General features: G+C 36.7%; 1 protein-coding gene across 2 annotated transcripts in view; it reads left to right on the plus strand.

The window, feature by feature from the left end:
• The window catches only part of LOC139147359 (dual specificity protein phosphatase 22-B-like), an 89,149-nt gene extending 70,449 nt beyond the window's left edge, over positions 1–18,700 (plus strand). Inside the window, exon 7 of one of the 2 annotated variants that reach the window (XM_070718418.1) lies at positions 10,890–11,221. In XM_070718418.1, the coding sequence (XP_070574519.1) occupies positions 10,890–11,060 (171 nt within the window). In that variant the 3' untranslated portion in view covers positions 11,061–11,221. Of the gene's footprint in view, positions 1–10,889 lie in introns of both variants that reach the window. The other variant, XM_070718417.1, reaches the window with a different exon arrangement.
• The last annotated feature ends 204 nt before the right edge of the window (positions 18,701–18,904 follow it).

The following is an 18,904-nucleotide window of genomic DNA, read 5'->3' on the forward strand; positions in this document are numbered from 1 at the left end:
TTTTGCAAATTTTTTCCAATGAGACATTTCAAGTCAAAATTTTGCTGATCAGTATTTCTGAACGGAAATGTGCATTCTTTTTTGCCCTCCAGGTAAAAAGATAACACACGACCGCAGCATACATGTTGGTAGCACTTTGCTGCATCATATGTGTTAGTAGCACTTTGCTGCAGCATATGTGTTAGTAGCACTTTGTACTGCAGCATACATGTTAGTAGCACTTTGTACTACAGCATACATGTTAGTAGCACTTTGTACTACAGCATACATGTTAGTAGCACTTTGTACTACAGCATACATGTTAATAGCACTTTGTACTACAGCATAGATACTGGTAGTACTTCTGGAGCAATACATATTGGCAGTTATTACTACTGCAGCATACAAGTCAGTAGAACGACGCACAGTGTACATGTATGTATTTGCCATATGGTATTGAGCCAGTATAAACATTGCCAGGGTTTACATATCATCTTGTATTGTAATACACCTCATCTAATAACATTACTATGTCCTTATTCATTAATTCAAAATGATGCGGAATGCATCATTCTGGCACTGATACATGCAAAGAGTCACTTACACGCAAATGGTCTTGGAAACTGTGAACAGACTGGTTGGATTTATGTGTTACAAAACACAAATTGACTATGGCAATACTCAGCTAACAGCATAGGTATGTCTCTCCAATGCCAGTGAATCCCCAAAAACAGTCTCTGTGTCAAGGCCTGCAAGCCCATGAAACAGACTATCTTTAATAGGCTACTTGGGGAAACAAATGTGTACTCTTATACTCATGACCAGTCAATATGTGTATACTTGAGTTCTCAATAGCCACCAAAACTATCATGTTGGGGTACCTGCATGTATGTGTCTTATCCTTATCAAAAATGCCACGGGCCGAATACTAACGGAGGTTGACCCTTGACCTCCTCTTAAGGTTCCGAGTTCAATGTTGTTCTTATTTTGTACCATAATCACTTCATGTGTGCAGTTCTGTTATGCTGGTTTTGAAGATGGGAAAACTCAGAGAACTTTGCATTTCAGTCTCATGGATTTTTCTGCTATGAGCCATGTAGGTGGGGTATAGAATTTTTCTCTGATATGAAGTTCGGTTGAACTTATTTCCTTTCAGGGGCAAAATTTATGAATCTGTGATTTTTAGAGTTCTTTCAACTATGATCATTCTCCCTCTTAAATCATTGATAACGTTCAAAGGTTGCTAACATTGCTGAGTCTAATGGTAGTGAATGAGATTTTTCAACGTCAATGAAAGGGCCTATTGAGACAAGCTAGGGAGCCTCACTATCTGAACCAAGGAAATTGGAACCACCTGTGGAAAAAGCCCTCTAACTTTCCTAACAAGTAAATCTGTCCACATCAACCATGGCTCTGCCCAAGATTTGCAACCCTCTCTATGTTCAAATTGTGTTTAATATTTCATTATTCATGTCCACAGTTGAAAAGTAGCATTCTACTTGTATGTTTACATTAAAAGTGCTCATTGATTAACAGTTTACTATGTTTACTTTAACTAAAGTGGCTCAAATGTAGATGTAAGTAGCAAAAGATTTCTTTTATTGCTTATTTCAGTTGAAGAGTTCCTGTCAACTATGACACCTTTACAATGCTGTTTTGCTTTTCTCTTGGCTAGATAGGTACTTGCATGTCATGTTCACTACAGATCATTTCTTCTGATCCTTCAAACCATTCTTTCAACAACCTGAGTGTGTGTTACCCTCCCTCTATCACTGCCCCATACCTCTTACACTAAAATCATTTCTTTTCTGATCCTCCAGACACACTAATCTTTCAACCCCATGAGTGTATAGTAGTGTGTTTTCCCTCCCAATCCATTACCTTATACCACTCTCACAACACTGTCCATTTCAAACAGGGTAACGTCAAAGGTTCTGTCAGCAAAGTTTGAAGATATTGTTGCCCGTCCAACTGTAAAACCATGAATGCTAGAAAGTTTCACAGTAGGCTGTTATGCTATCAACATGAACCATATATGTATGATAGACTCGGATACTACAACAGTCCGGGTCAGCTCCAAAATGGAGACGCTATACCATAATATTTTCCCCTCTCACTAGCCAATCAGCGGCCAGCGCGCCATCAGTAAAAATTGTATTTCCTGGCAACCTCCACATGCGTCCTTCGTTACGTACGCCATACTGTGTCGAACTCCCGCGCCGTATTCTGTCATAATGTCGAACAGTTGTGTGGCCACTCTGTCAAAACACAATTTCAAAATCGCGTACCAGTTTTATTCTGGCTAAGACAACCAAACCCCATACATCGCTGTGATTCCTAGACTCTGGCTTGAAGTCCTGCGAAATATAAATCGTGTACCTACACAGATCGTTCAGAATACCCCATTTGTATCGGAGATGACAGCGATACAAATTCTACCGTATGGGGAACAGTTGTGTGGCCACTCTGTCAACACATTTTCAAAATCGCGTACCATTTTTAGTCTACGTTTGACAACTACAATACAGGTATCGTTTTAAAGCTCTGACATTGCTCTTCTTTTTTGCAAAATGTTATACGCGTACCTACACAAATAACCTTTATAACAGTATTTCTAATAGAGATGACGAACATCCACAAAATGATTCTCGGTACTTGAGCGAAATCGATAATTGGGGGTAGAAATGAATCGTCAATATTTCGAATATTTGTTCACTAATCGGACTCCTTGTTGGACATGACCTTCTGCAGAACACGTGGATTATGTTGACTGTCGAAATTCGTCGAAATTCACAAGACAGGGGCTTAATAAGTGGCCCAAAACTGCCGATCACACTTGGTGGGTAATTTGTGACCCAGCGTGACCTGTACTTTATTAATGATGTAATCTGGTCGATGATTGGCTGAATGCCGGAATACATTATCATAATGAGTCTCCAATTTTGGAGCTGACTCGGATACTACAAGTCGATGCTGTCAAACACCATACATGTTGTTTTGCTCAGGCGCATGATACATACTCATTCACTAATTGCCAACACATGTCACTTCATCCTGTGATTGGCCCTACTCACACTTCAATGTCACATTAAGGCAAGTCCGGGTTGATAGAGAGCCAAAAGAATTGAAATCAATAAAATTATGACAGGGGCAATGGTTAATGGCCGGAATTTGACATGACATTGTGATATGAGACAGTACCATCCTCTCAAATAGTTCATAAAACGTTTGAATAAACCCATTAAACTTTGCCCTCCCTCACCCCTGTGTATTTTTGCTGCCCCAATCCAACCCTCACAGCTGACAATGATGGGGTTTAGAATAACTGTCCAACGATTAGGGTTGCATTCAAAGATTGATTGCGGCAGGCTTGAAAAGTTCAAGCAAAGGCAAAAAGACCAAAAAGACTGGCATTTGCAAAGTGTGTTGCAAATTAAAGAAAAGCCGCTAGCAGCGTGACAAACTCCTTGGTATAATGATTGATTGTGTTGCATGGACCTGCTTCCCTGAGTGAATCAATCCACGCCGTTTGAGATCCACTGCTTAATTTTGTCCAGGAACAACTTTGAACAGTCCACTGTGGACCAGTAGATAATGGAAATGTATAGCATGTTGATTGCATATAACACAAAGCAGGGCTTATAGGATCATAGTGCCCAGAATCTATCTGCCGTTTTGGTAGCCCAAAACATGTGTCTGCCATCATGCTATGCTTTTTCCTTAAAGCCATAAAACTGCTCATTTGACTGTGAAAGGGCTTCATTCAGCCGAGAAAAACCGCATCACTTGCATCCCCAGGTGATTCATTTAAGCAGAGATACACCTTCTACACAGACCAGCATTCAGAAGACAAACCAATGTGCCATTTAATACTTAGCATAATATAAATTAAGTAACTCCCATAGTATTCACAGTCAAATACAAGGGGGACAAATTTAGTGATTGACTTTAAAGAGACTTTGAGTTACATGTATATAATTTATCTTGGCAGGAGTCCTGTCACTGGCAAATGAGTAGCTTGATGGTTGTAACAAAAAATCAGAGGAAAATACTAGATGTAAGTTTTAGGGTACCAAAATGGCAAATTGATTCAAGCAAAGAACCTTGTAAACAACTGGAACAACTATTACAAACAAACTATGACAATTGTGATAAACAAACCATGGCAACTATTACAAACCATGATAACTATGATAAACAAACCATGGCAACTATTACAAACCATGATAACTATGACAAACAAACCATGGCAACTATTACAAACCATGATAACTATGACAAACAAACCATGGCAACTATTACAAACCATGATAACTATGACAAACAAACCATGGCAACTATTACAAACCATGATAACTATGACAAACAAACCATGGCAACTATTACAAACCATGATAACTATGACAAACAAACCATGGCAACTATTACAAACCATGATAACTATGACAAACAAACCATGGCAACTACTGGTATTACAAACCATGATAACTATGACAAACAAACCATGGCAACTATTACAAACCATGATAACTATGACAAACAAACCACGGCAACTATGCAAACAAACAAGGAAGACCAAATCATGACAAAGAGCTTTACTTTTAATATGTAAAACAATGGTAAATCACAAGAAATGATCAGTACACCTGAATCTTGTCTTTGTTCTCAGTCACAAACTCAGTTACAAGAGCTTGATTGTACAATATCAAATTGCAAGCAAGGTAGCTATGGCATCTCCAAGGTCAAAACTAAACAGACTCTGAGTAGAGACAAGTAAAGCCAACCGGTAAAATAATAGTCTATGAATGAACAGACAGAGTGTGATATGTACACTATATGATTATCTATGGATATACACACAACTGACTTGCACATTCCAATACATTTACTTTCAGCAAACTTCTGTAGTCTTGATTCGCCTTCATTTCAAAGAGCAAGCAAAAAACAAATCACAGTTTGTCAAGGTACATGTAACATTATTGTAACTTTTGTTAAAATTTTACCGTTACTGGATATAGAAGGCTAGTTACAGTCAGGAGTAGTTGGAACTAAATTGTTTATGAAAAGCTCAGGTTTAGGTGCCATTAACCCAATGGAGAAATGAGGAGTAAAGTGCCTCGCTCGCGCTCAAGGGCACAACACCATGTTAGAGTTTTGAATTCACCATCCTTTGATCGTGAGTCTGCTACCCTACGGTGCCCTCTGGGACATAATGTTCCAATCATCGTAAAATTTAATTTTACTCAAAATTACTTCTCCGTTATTAGGGAAAGTTTTAATTTATGAATATCAGATAAGAAAAACCTTTATATCAAGAATGATATGCTTGTACCAGATGTACATTTATTTATTACAAGCACCTAGATCCTTGGAAACCTGTATGCTTCTCTGTTTGCATACAGATCACATTACATCAAATTTATAGACCCTCTATTAAATTGATTTTTATGACTTCCTCAGTCAGTGTCAACTTATGAAATGATCTTGACACGGATGTCTGCCATTTCTCCTCACAAGTGATGCTCTTTTTCAAGGGTTTTGAAGGAAATTTCAGCTCACAAAAACAAAATAAGTGTAATACGTATGAAAATTGATTGAAGACATACATGAAATTCCATGTACATTATTTGTTTATAATTACATCTTTCTGTCAGGTGACATATTCTAAAATCCAGCCGGATTTTCAAAGGATCAAGTAAGATAAATGCTGGTATTGTAACCTTTCAGTTCTAGTGTTGTTCACATACTTTTTATAAGCTTTGGTTGTATCACCTGATTTTTTGCTCACACCATTAAATGGATGGGTATCATGAATTTTCTTCAGCAATGAGAATCCTCAAGATTGCCTTGGATTGGATGAATTGCCATGTGTGCAGTTTGTAACAACATTTGCTAGAATCTAATGGTTAAAACTACAATGCATTTATCAACAGTACAGTGGCAATTGTACACAAACCCAGCCCGGTAAAATGCATACTAGTATTCTGACAAACTAATTACCGTGTACTCCAATGTATTGCTAAGACAAGGAATTGTGGTTGATCATCAGGAGCAAACCACTAGGCAGTTAGGCAACTACTGAAAGTTACCACTGTGTACACCCCTTCATCAACATACTCTTTGGAAAGTTACAAGTCTTTTAGTATGTTAAAATTCAATTCTACACTGCTGTTACCCTTCAAACAAATAAAAGGTATTTTTTTTGTTAAAGATAGTAAAGCTTTCATAGAGTTTCTCAGTCATGTAGCCGGGATTCCCCTGAATACATTAAAGCAATTGTGAGAAAACAGAAGAAATGTTACCACATTCATTTGGTGTGTTTCATGCTAAAAGCCAGGAGAGATATCATTTTTGGATGTGACCCTGTTTTCAGACGTCTCCAAAACTTTCCCAAAGCACAGTTAGGATGATTCTCAAAATTCCTGGCTTGCATGTTAATGAGGTATTGAAAATTAGATTGTGTTTGGTAGCCATAGGGTGACACGGTTTAGGGTTAAACAATGTCACCTTGGATTTCTAGCACCATAGGTTTAATGTAGATTTAATTATCAGAAGCATAATTTTCTCAAAGATTGATCGAAACCATAAAACCCCCAGGAATAGAGTTTTCAGCGAAAGTTCAAAATAGTTCAAAGTCTAGACTGCGTCGAAGCTGTATGAAGGACACTTCCCTGCTGTGCTAGTCATGCCAGTATCAAGACTTACACAGTCTATGGTTAAATGTTTTGACATTTTCAGCTCCTTATTGAGAACGAGATGCCTCGCTTAGACCCTTAAGGCGTAGCACTGACACTTTAATTGTATTAGATATTGTACGTGTCACAGTGTTATGAAAAGAAGATGGCTCAATGATAATGGTATATACATGTATTGTAATGCAGAGAATGGCAGTTCTATTCTGCCAGACATGTTCTTTGGAAACTGCCCCAGTTCCATTCTGCCGTATTCTTTTGAGATCCCCAGCCTTTTCTTTATCCATTCAGACATAGTAAATGGATATTAATATATGTATTCAAATTTTACCAAATCAAGCAGTTTGGAATCCCATAACATAATTTAAAACAGCTAAAACACAGTATTTTTAACCTTTTTCTCTGATTTTTGAATTCATTGCTCCTTGGTTTTCCACAAAGAGATTCCTGAGATACAGAGGCACTAAAAAAATTGAACATTTTGAGAGTCAGGGCAGCGTATCACCTGACCCATATGTTTTATTGAACTCAGTGTGAACTATGCACAAGGGCGTTGTCGAGCAAAGAACAAACACGACCAGGTTTTGATAGTATGGAGGGTACAGACATGAGTAATAACAGTCTTCAAGGGGGGTAGATTTTAGTTTTACTCCATTAAAAATCAATTTTCTTCGCAGAAACAAGCAGAAACCACTGGTGAATAAAGCATCATCACAGTGTATATGTGTTAAACATATGTTTAGCTTTTCCCAGACCCCTTGTGAAACTAAAGCACCATTATAGAATGAAACCTAGCTTTACTTGGTAATACTTTTAACACATGCTTTTAGGAACAGACCATCGCATCTTGATAGCAGTTTTCCTAACAGATCAGTTCATACTTTATGTTTTTTAGTTCCAGGACCCTCAATACCCTGCCACTCCTTTGTTAAACAATTTCTGCACGTATGTTTTGCCTGTTGCCATAGTAGCAATGGCTGCAGCCCTTTAGTAGGGGTCTTGACATTGCATTGAAAAAGTTACATGCATATTATCTGATAACATGCAATACTGAACCAAGCTGATCCAGCTTTTGCTCAACATCTCCAAACAAGGGACAGATGACCGTGTCATTATATCAGTAATGTAAACAATCATCTTCAATTTCAAAATGTATGAGCTTATTTCTGCATGATTAAATTTGATAGTTATACATTTTATTTAAGCATAGCATAATATGACAGAGCCTGATGTACACTTTTTCAAGTTTGGAATAATAGCATTGCTCTGTAATTCTTTTAGCTACCAAGAATTGGGTCATTCCAGTTTATCTGCCTTACACTGTAAAGTCCTACGTAGACAGGGAAACGTGGGTGAAACAGTTCAAAGGTCATTCTAATCGAAGCACCTAGGGTGATCATCACTGGACTATTTGACAGAGCTGATAAAAAATGAGAGGTTGTGTGATTTAAAAGTTCCTGACCAGCATTGAACAGAAACGATGTTGCAAGTCTCACGTCCTTTGATTTGCATTGAAAGTCAATATTTGGACCAACAGGTTTCAGAAGTGTTTCAGGAAAAGGTCATGCAAATTAGCCTTCAAGTGCAATTGTGATATTAAATTGCTCTTCCCAGGCTTGTCTTGACCTTCATGCATTTCCGGACAAAAACACAGTTGGTTTCTTTCAACGCCGGTTGAATCCAACATGGAACCACTTATCCCCAGTCTGATAGTTCTATCCCAAGACGCATGAATGAAAAAGTTCATAAGCAGCCAACCACCTTCATTGTTTCAGATTTCCACATGAATTGAAACTTAAATTGTTGCATGGTTACGTATCCAGAGAGTATATCGACGTGAAAGTTTGACTGGACACTTATGAACATAAAACATCATTAAAATGTTGTCACTATCTCTCCAATACAAGGCAATCAACTATTATTGAATATGAAACCAAACCTTCACCCTTGGGCATCACATTATTTCCCCGTTTTATAAATGGAAAATGCATTGGCATCATGCAAAGTTTCCTCATATCTTTAGTGCCTGAATTAGCCTTTAAAAGTCTACTTCAATTTGGCAATCAAATCTGTCTGTATTTGGCAGATAGTACCTTACTGTATAATACTGGTGCTGTATCTGTAGAAACAAAGTTTCATTGTGTTGAGTGAGAGGGAAGCACTCCCCTTATTATTGAAACCATGTTAAACTTATACTATGGAGCAATAATTCTCTTCCTTAAAACCCAAATCACCTTACACATTTCATACAACTACTCCTATTGTTTTCAGTGACATTCTATACTACCCCTAGCCGTTGTTTCATGGCTTTTCACACAACGCCATTTTTTTCCTTGAAATTCCATACAATCCCATCATTTTCCATGGCACTTCATACTACCCCATTGTTTTGTTATGGTATTTTCCATGACATTATACACAACTCCACCATTTTTCATGACATTCCACATAACTATAATGTTCTCCAATTTATCTCTTGCAACTGCATGGTTTTTCATGGCATTCATGCAACCCTATTATTTTCCATTGCATTTTCTGCAACATTGCATGTATGCCCATGGTTTTCCATGGAATTTCATTCAACCCTATTACCATTGCATTTTCCGTGACATTTCATGCAACCCCATGGTTTGCCATGGCATACTGTATTCCATAATATTTCGTGCAACCCCATGGTTTTCATGGCATACTGAATTCCATGGCATTTCACACAACCCCAATAGTTTTCCATGGCATACCATATTCCCTGGCATTTCATACAATTCATGGTTTTCCATGGCTCTCCCATAGCAATTGGAGTTTGACTTTATAGAGTAAAAAGTGGGTTAGAAAGCTTGAGTTTTACACCCAATGAACTCCAGAGTGGACAAATCACTGAAAAAACACATTCAAGACGAACCCTACACTGCTACCACCCAATATGATTTGTTTCTCTTGACAACCACCTGTTTCAGAGAAAGAGGAGATAATCAACATGAAACCCTCTAGATTTGATGGTATTTGTCAACTCTATGCTTCATCTGCACGACAGGTGATGACACTGCCCTGATTAAGAGCTAAACATTTACCATTATGTTGTCTTAGCTTTGCCTCTTATGTAAATTGTGTGGCTAACCTTTTGCTGCCATAAATCCTTCTGTTGAAAAAGTTCTGCATGAGTAGAATTCCACAGCAACCAGAGAGTAAACGGCTGCTTTCCTTATATATACAGCAATATTTCAAGCATTGATTCAAGTGATACTGTTAATGACATATCTGCTGGACATATGAGAGAGTGTTACAAATAGAATATTATACTAATATTCAATATAATGTACCAAATAATTAAATTGATGAGTACTAAACTAGGTTGAATATGGTGTTGACACAAGAATTATCCCAACTTTTATGAAAACAGATGTAAGAATTTGATGTATACTTGTTTTTAATCCGTCTCCCAAAAGTAAGGTAAAGTACTACCAGCCTCGAAGGTGAAAAACTTAAACTTTTGCTCAAACATTTGTGAAGGAAACTTTCAACTATTCTCTTACCAAATCAAGAATAAAAAACCATGCAAAGTTTGGTACCAGAGGACGAATTACCCATCACATTTACCAATATAGGGAATTCAAAATCGCCACAATCCGTGATTTTTGATTTTCCAAAAACTCAGACTGTCATGTTGAAAATTTTTCTTGCTTTATGTGCTTCAAAATGAGTGGTGGACTGGAGAATAATTTTTAAAAAATCGTGAGTCGAAATATCTGTCCCCAAGGCGCATGCTTCCGTAATTTTGAAGATTTACAAGAATGGCACTTGTGTGAATCAGGCCTTCTGATACATTAACCCTTTGAGTACCACTTTTGTTACCGTCATAAAAGATAATGCAGACAATTTTTAAGATCAAAACAATTTTTTTCCAGATTTTTCCCAAAATTTTGATAAAAAATTATAATCAATGAAAAGTTATGTCCTTTTGCTCCAAAATTATCAAAACAATTACAGAAAAATTCATAAAAATTGGTAAAATGTTGCACTAAACTTTAGGTGGGAAAAATTACAGCACTCTAAGGGTTACATTGTCCTAGTCCACTCCACAACTGACAATTGCCATAGCCTCCATAGCTAGATGATTGGTCATGATGCCTGTTTATCAATTTTATTTTTCATTGGCTCCGCCTTTCCCCTTTGTCATAACATTCTCATCCTGTACTACTTCTTTTCTGTGATGTATTTCAGGAGCGGGCACAATTGAAAGCCACGTACCCAAACTCCACCTTCGATGACAATGCATCGGTGGCTGCTTTGCTGGAGAGCTATGCACAGAAGGAAGGTATAGAGAAAGATCTGTATCCGCTGCCATACAAGGCCTATGGAGAGAGAGCTACCAAAGAAAAAGAAAAACACTGACATAAATGGCGCTATCTCAGTTTTTTTCAAGATAAGATCCAGGCACTTATATTTGATGTATTCATCAGAATGAACAATGAGTACTTCCCTACATTGTGTTGTATCTATCTTCCAACAATTTGCTGTCAAAATTTGTTTTCTCTCTAAAAGCAGCTGAGAACTTTTCCATCATTAATTTAGGTTTTGTAAATAAGGATGACAGATTGTACACATTTGTGTTTAATATTATTTTGATCTCAGCCTTGACAGACAGTTTGACTCTGTAGAGGGATTGCCACCACTGTCCTTTTGGAATTCCTGATGGAAAATATTTGTAAATGCTAAGCGAAGCTTGGTGATCAAAACCCTAGAATGCACACAATTGTTTATGTTGCTGTGTTGCTAGCCAGACTTAGAATTTCCAATTAATGAAATCGCGTGAGGTCAGAATGACATCCCGAGCACACAGGTTGTTCCGCCTATGCTCTGATCGATATAGTTATCTCCATTTCACAAACTGGGCTGCAGAAATATGTTTTATTACAATTTTATCAATTTATGCCCTCAAAAGGAATGGTGTTTATTCTGTTATGACACCCCCGTTAGGTTTGCATCCATCTATTTTGCCTGCCATCCCCACCCACTGGCACCTGACAATATGGTTTGTGCCATTTGCATGATGGGGGTTGCTCTCTGTGTGCATTCACCATTAGTAACGATGTGTTTTGGTAACCATGCATTTTAGTAATATTTCACGTGGAACAGTTCTTGTGTTGACAGGCTCCCCTTAAAAAGTCTCAAAAAGTTGACAGAGCTCCCAAAGTTAGGATTTTATTGCAACATTATAGTACTAAAGTGATTATTGATTATAAGAACCAATTAATTAGAAACAAAACGAGGTAATAATATACATGAAGCTTTTCACCAAGGGGTGTTTGCCTTAAATCCAGAATGACTGAATGAACCAAAGTTGCCATCTGTTTTTTATTCCTCCCTAAACACGGATACATAATACAAAAACAATCATTTTGCATTCATTTTGCATTTATTTTGATGTCATGTCACACGGCAGAGAATCACTGATTTCTTTTTTATTTAATTGAAAAATGGAATGGAAAGTGATAGTTGAACATTGCAGCTATAGAAAAAGGAAAACTTGTCGGTGAAATTCAGAGAATGATCTCAAAAGGGAAATGAGTTGAAAGAAACAGCCACCGCCTGACAGAGTCATTTATACAGAATGGGAAGTAACTTGCAGAAGTATGGAGTCAGGTTACACATACTAATTCTTGCAACATTTTCAAAAATCACACGGGACTTGTGTAAATTCCTGTGTGTATGTGAGAGACAGAGACAAGAGACAGAGACAGAGGGGAGAGAGGAGAGAGAGATGTTAAGGGGAAAGTATTTATTTGCTTGATAGCGCTCATGTAAGATAAGGTAGTGGGAGGAGTTCTTGGAATGTTGGATGGTGTTCAACCTTTGATAAGAATTTATGTCAGTGGTCAACCTTTGACAAGAATTTATGTTGAAGGAATGATGGTGGTCAATCCTTTATGGAGACTGATGTTCAAGGAATGGTGGTGGTCTAACCTTGATATAGATTTATTGTAAAGGGATTCATCATTGTGCTAAATTGAAGGCACAACGTATCTCTTGGGTAAATATTTAGAATACCGCAACCGTTAAATTCCATTTAAGTCTAAATATTAAGTGAACCCAGTTTAATAGATGAAGAGAAAATTAACTTTCCAAAAAGGAAATGAAAGAATTTTCATTTTCTCCTGTATAATTAATACAGAGGAAGTTGCATTTTCAATTTCAAGTTGGGTAAATTTTAGGTAAATTAATTTCTAACTTCATCATTTGCCTTATGACTTGATTTGTTTTTAGAATTCTCCAAGATAATAGTCTTTGTAGTTTGTTTTGTGAGATACAAAAGTTTGCTACTTTCATTTTTGACATGCATATTCCTCAACAAAAAAAGTTTGCCAAAGTTCATTTGTGGGTCACTGAATTCCCAGCCAAAGAGGAAGTTTAGAACTTTGGAGCTTGAATTTTTTTTATGACTGAGTGGAAAGCCTATCATGCATCATAGGATGAGGAAGTGATTTCCAATTGTGAAAAATGAAAACACACCGTGAGATGATTGGTTGGCATAAATTCAAACATATGTCATCGCTGTGCAAAGGTAGTCTCCATAGTAAAATTCCAAATTAGCGCATTCATTGTAGTGTGTACTGAGAAGTGACATCAGTTATTATGCCAAACTTTGGAGATGGAAAATTTTAATGTCAAGGAGTCATTCAGCTAGAAATTAGCAAAGAACATAAACACCATGTTCCTAAATCTAACACATAGTGTGTGGCAACTGATGGCACACTTACTCACAGTCTAATGCTCAATAATTGGATGCATAGTGTGTTACTGAGTATTATTTGAGTGATGCAAATCAACCAATAATGTGTCATTTTCAGTGGAGAATATTCATTAGTCTGAAATTATGGATTATTTACCACAGTAACATTAATAAGGTAAAGTATTTTACATGTTGGTGGTTTTTCCTTAACTCTCATATTCAGTTCTTGAAATAGTTAAAACAGACATCTTTTGGGTATTATTTCTTGAAGTAAGTTCAATGGAAAAATATTGTGGAAGGTTTTAAGAAATCTCAGCTTTGTCTTCCTTCCATTTGATTTCACAACACTGGTTCTATTTATCACAGGAGCAGAGTGCAGACATTTAAGCTTTTCATAGGCATCTAATTCAGCTACAAATCTGCCAGTTTGGTTCACAAATTACGTCATATAGGACTGGTCCAGTTTGGAACCCAACCATAAAATATACTGATTGATAACCAGTTACCAAGGCAATATACTGTGACGTTCAGTCTGTGACTGCAACAGCAGAAATACTCAATGACTGAAAAAGTCAAAGTGACTGCAAAACATTAATAAATTGTCATTCATGGCGGCAGAGGTAGCACTGACCTAGTTCTGCGAGTTAAGTAAGGTTAAAATTAGGACGGTTTCTTTAATCAAGTCACAATGCATCAATCAATGTGCTCAGGGTGACCACTTTGAGTTGCAGGCATGGATCGTTTCTCAAAACCTCCAATTTAGATTTGCATTATGAAATAAAGCATAAAATAATGTAGTGGCACTGGTGTCAAATGTGACCAAAGTGTAGATCACATCTCACAGATAAAACAAACTTATCTCCCAGGCCAGTACCTTTGTACAATTGTTATACAGATATTGAATCAGTAGCACCACATGCCCGTTTATGAAAAAGGATTAGTAACACAGGTTTTATGTTTTTCATTCTGCTAAACAGCAAGAAAATCAGGCGTATATGAAAAGCTCTAACAATAGCACTACTCCCCCGTCTGTCGTAAATTGAATAAGCATGTACATAAATGCTGGTTTGCTATTCACAGCTACCAGATTCAGGTCATGCATTTCGTTGTATTCACACCGTGGGACGAAACCAGAGACTAACCTTATAGGGTAACAAACCGTGTCAAATTTCTGTGAAAAAGCTAATCTGCTGTTTGCATACATGTGGCATGCATAGAAGTCGTCTGAATTTCCTTGAAAAATGTCATTGCTTGTCATGTGTTGAGGCATTGCACTTTGTTGGCAGTGTGCTGAACAAAGTCACAGGGGAATTCTGTCTGGATGTAAAGTTATAGCACAATGCAGTGCCTCAACTTCATGATTCTCTTTGCAATAGGATATAATCTGAAAAAGTGCCTGTTGACTTATCGTGTCACTCGTAATGTGCCTTATATAATAGGTCTATTTTGTATTGATTATACTGTCATAACTGCATAGGGCAGAAACTGACGTAATCAATAGAGTCCATTTTTTCAGAGAGTTTTTGAAGTACGGCAGGAGGGAGGGGGTGTCCCGAATTTTTCATTGTATGCTGTACTTTTTCAAAACAAGTGTTTCTTGATTAACCATGTCAGACATTTTGTACCTTTATCAATTTGATTTCAAGTTGAGACCTGCTGAGGTCAGACCTCACTCACAAAACGAGTAAACAGGATTTGACAGTCATTAGGTCCGGTTCCTTGATGTAACATAATTTATCCTTATTTATCATGTAGTTTGTCTCAGATATTAATAACAGTCAATATTATTTTCATTATTCTATAAATGTTGTGAAAATTTTCAATCAAATGACAGTTGCTGACGTGTGTATTGTAGGATGTGGATAGCTTCAGTGCTTGCACATAGGTATTGTTGTTCAAAGGTGAATCAGTGCATGTCCTCTCTTTGTAATTAGCATTTTAATTATATTGGTTATCTCTATGAAGCCATCATTAGGTGAATCCATGATCAATTAAATGAACTTTGGCATTAAATTAGCCTTTTGAAGGTGGTACATGTACTCTGTTCAAGTCATTCAAATCTACCCCTAAGTAGTCAGTGGAAACTGAGGCATACAACAAGATCACTGCTTGTTTGTGAGTTTCATTCCTCCAGTATGTTTGAAAGCCACTCTGATTAGTCCAGTCAAAGTCAGATTTAAGAAATATGTTATTCTGGTAAAAGGAATAGGTCTTTTGCATCTTAATATTTCAACAAAAATTTTCGAAAATTGCACATACTTTGTTGGTCTGGTGGAGTTGCAGGACTTTGCAATCTTGAATGGCCATAGACTTGATTCAAGTCTGTGGGCACATAAATATCAAAAGAGAATGTATGGAGGAATAAACGTACTCAGACTGTCACGTTAGTTTGTATGCTGTTGCATAGATCGTGGGGTGAAACGCCTTGGCTAGTAATGCAGAGAAAAGCCAAATGACTTAGGGCCAGTCTAGAATAGCCATATTCAACACATATCTGTAGGTCATGTGACCATAGTTTACACTCAGCTTCCTAGCCCAGGGTAATGCTAGTGACCACATACAGATTTTCTGACGCTACGATAAAGACCACAATAGTTCATACATATCATGTCACCCATGACTGCTAAAGATCAAAACAGTTGTTACAGCCCAAATAAAGGCTAGGGAATCTATGTATTTTGACACACAACATGCTGGTGCTGTTATAGTTGTGGCGTATACAGTTAATACTGCATCTGAACATTACTGTGAATAATTCTAGCATAAGTACTTTGTATTTTCACCACTGCAGTTTTGTGACTGTTGCACCAATTCCTTTGCAAACTGATGTGGAAATATCTTTCACATGCAAAACGATATTATGGATTTTATTTGAATTTTTGTTGGCATTCAGGTTTTGAAGTTCTTTCTCCATGTATGAAGACATAATCTGGTGGTTCACTGCAGTGACTGATTTACGTTAAGGGTCCATGGAATGGTCTTATCTCCTGTTTTCATATGCATTGGAATACTTGTATGGGAGGTATTCACTATTGTATCTTGACCGAAAAGTTCACTCGGCCAGCAAATTTGTGATTTATAGCTGGCCCCCTTCAGAGCAATGACTGCGGAAATGAAGGAAACGTGTCCAATGGCCACTAGGAATCTTTCCAACATTTCCTCTCATTTCATGGACCCTTTAAGGCTCACCACAAAGAGTCAACAGTTGCCTTGATAAGCAGATGATACTCAGTGAATACATGGTCATGTGACTGACACCTTTTTAAAGTTACATTTATGATGTCATCTCTGTTGTGGTTGCCTGCCAATTAAATTTCACGTTGCGTGACTCAGAGCATCCAATCACAGCACAGCATGAATATGTAGCAATATTATACGAATAGTAATTGTATACTATAACACAGGTTTTACAGAAAATCATCACAAAAAAGAGACTTTTGTAGAAAATTACACTTAATCAGGCTGTAAAGTAAAAGTTTTTCAAAGCATCTTAAAATAAGGTAAACAAACACAGCATTGTAAATATACTAAAATTTCACAGAAGTAAAGATGAATAATTTATCTCTTTACTTAATTATCTGTTCTTTTGCTTGCTCTTTACTCTTGATTCAGTAAATGAACATCAGCTTGTCTTTGATACAGATTTTTTTCTTGTTAGAAAAGATAAGTCAGAAATGTAAATATTTGTACTTTGTGTATGTGATACTGTAAGCTTTATAAAATACAATGTAGAAATACAGTCCATGAAAATAACTAAATATTTGTGAGCAATGTTCACATTTATCAATTGAGAGAGAGGAAGCTTGTTACTGTACTCAGATATTATTATTTAATGATGTAAGCGTGACTCATCAGCAATTTTATTTTGTAAAAATCAGATTCTTTGGAATTTTCTATCATAAATTGATAACAGAGCACATGCTGATATTCAAAATATTATAACAATTCAAAAATTGAACATTTTATATTTGTTCTTCACATTTTAAAGTCTTTTATCGTTTAACAAATGACATATTTGCCAATGTAAATAAATATATTAGTTTGTCTCATTTTGTAAAGTGTAGACCAAAGCAACTGATTTGTATGATACAAAGTTTCCTGTCTGTGCTATGTTTCTAGCCGCCCAGTTTTTAAAAAGTTTTATAGTGTCAAGTTTTCTACTCAGTGCTGTGTATGTTACCATACAATCAGTTGAGAATGATGTGTGCACTGAACTGTTAAAAAAACCCATGTTAGCTTATTCTTAACAGAGCTACAATAAGTGTAGTTGCATATGAATGAAAAGTTTAATTGACCTTGTTTGATTTGATAAACAAAATATTTGGAGTCGAAATCAGCAGTGCAATTGTCAAAATTGTATGGTGTTCATTTGTACTCAGACTGTCCTGCAGCAACCATGTATGCATGGATGGTCTTATCACCGAGGCAGTAATCTCCTTCATCACAAGAATGTTTTCTTCCCACTCCTTGTTCAATTTAAAGAAGACCACAGTTGTTGTGTAACATGGAAATTCTTCGTCACAAAGACATAACTCAGTGCCATATGTTGATAAACGAGTTTCATCTCACTAAGTAGATCACCCACTTTGAAGAAATCAACATTATTGATACTATCACACCCTACCACATTGCAGGAGAAAAAATGTGTTTGGATAAACAGAATATTCTGATAGCATTTCACCTTTCATTACATCATGTTGTAGCCAGCTGTAGAAGTACCTGGACTTTTCAATTCGCAAAATGGATTATCTCAACAAATGTTTCCTGAGAAAAAACTCCCATTTCAAATATTTCAGGCAAGTTGCCAGTACAGTATAGGTTCAGTGTACCCTTTATTGTCATCTTTCTACAGGTTTGAAAAAACCACCTAGATTCAGTGATAAATTTTCACTTGAACAAGAAACACTAGCAATGTCCTTTATATTTACAACTTTAACTATTAATTTGGGACTTTGTAATTAAACAAATCAAAATGATTGTCAACAACCAACCGTACCAAGCACTTAACCCTACAACTTTTTTTAACCTTTGTATAATACTTTTGAGAATGTGTTTTCAAAATGACTCTATATGACCAAATCTTCTGTCATGTAATTCGAAATATGACATATATTGGAATAAACCTGTGTGACTTACCTATATCTCTCATGGGGAACTTTTTGACTCTGCATATGTATTCATAAAAGTTTCATTGTATAAAATGTATAGAACTTTCTGATATCTACTGTTTTGGCTTGATGTCATGTGCAAATGAATTATCTCTTAATAAATCTTTTTCTATTTTAATATTCTCATCAAAGAACTTTGTGTGTTTGCATTTTATATCAGATGCTTAGAGTTAGACATCACATCTAATGATCACCGAAACAGGGTCTGTCCCACATCCAAGCAAAAGCCCACTCTGTACCTGATTATCCCCACGAAACAGACTAAGAATTCTGTGAAGTTTGGCCATTTCTCTTAAAACCCCGCACACTAATGCCTTCCTGTTTATTCCCACACAAAC

This window comes from Ptychodera flava, chromosome 13, assembly GCF_041260155.1.
Source record: "Ptychodera flava strain L36383 chromosome 13, AS_Pfla_20210202, whole genome shotgun sequence".
NCBI classification, from domain to species: domain Eukaryota; kingdom Metazoa; phylum Hemichordata; class Enteropneusta; family Ptychoderidae; genus Ptychodera; species Ptychodera flava.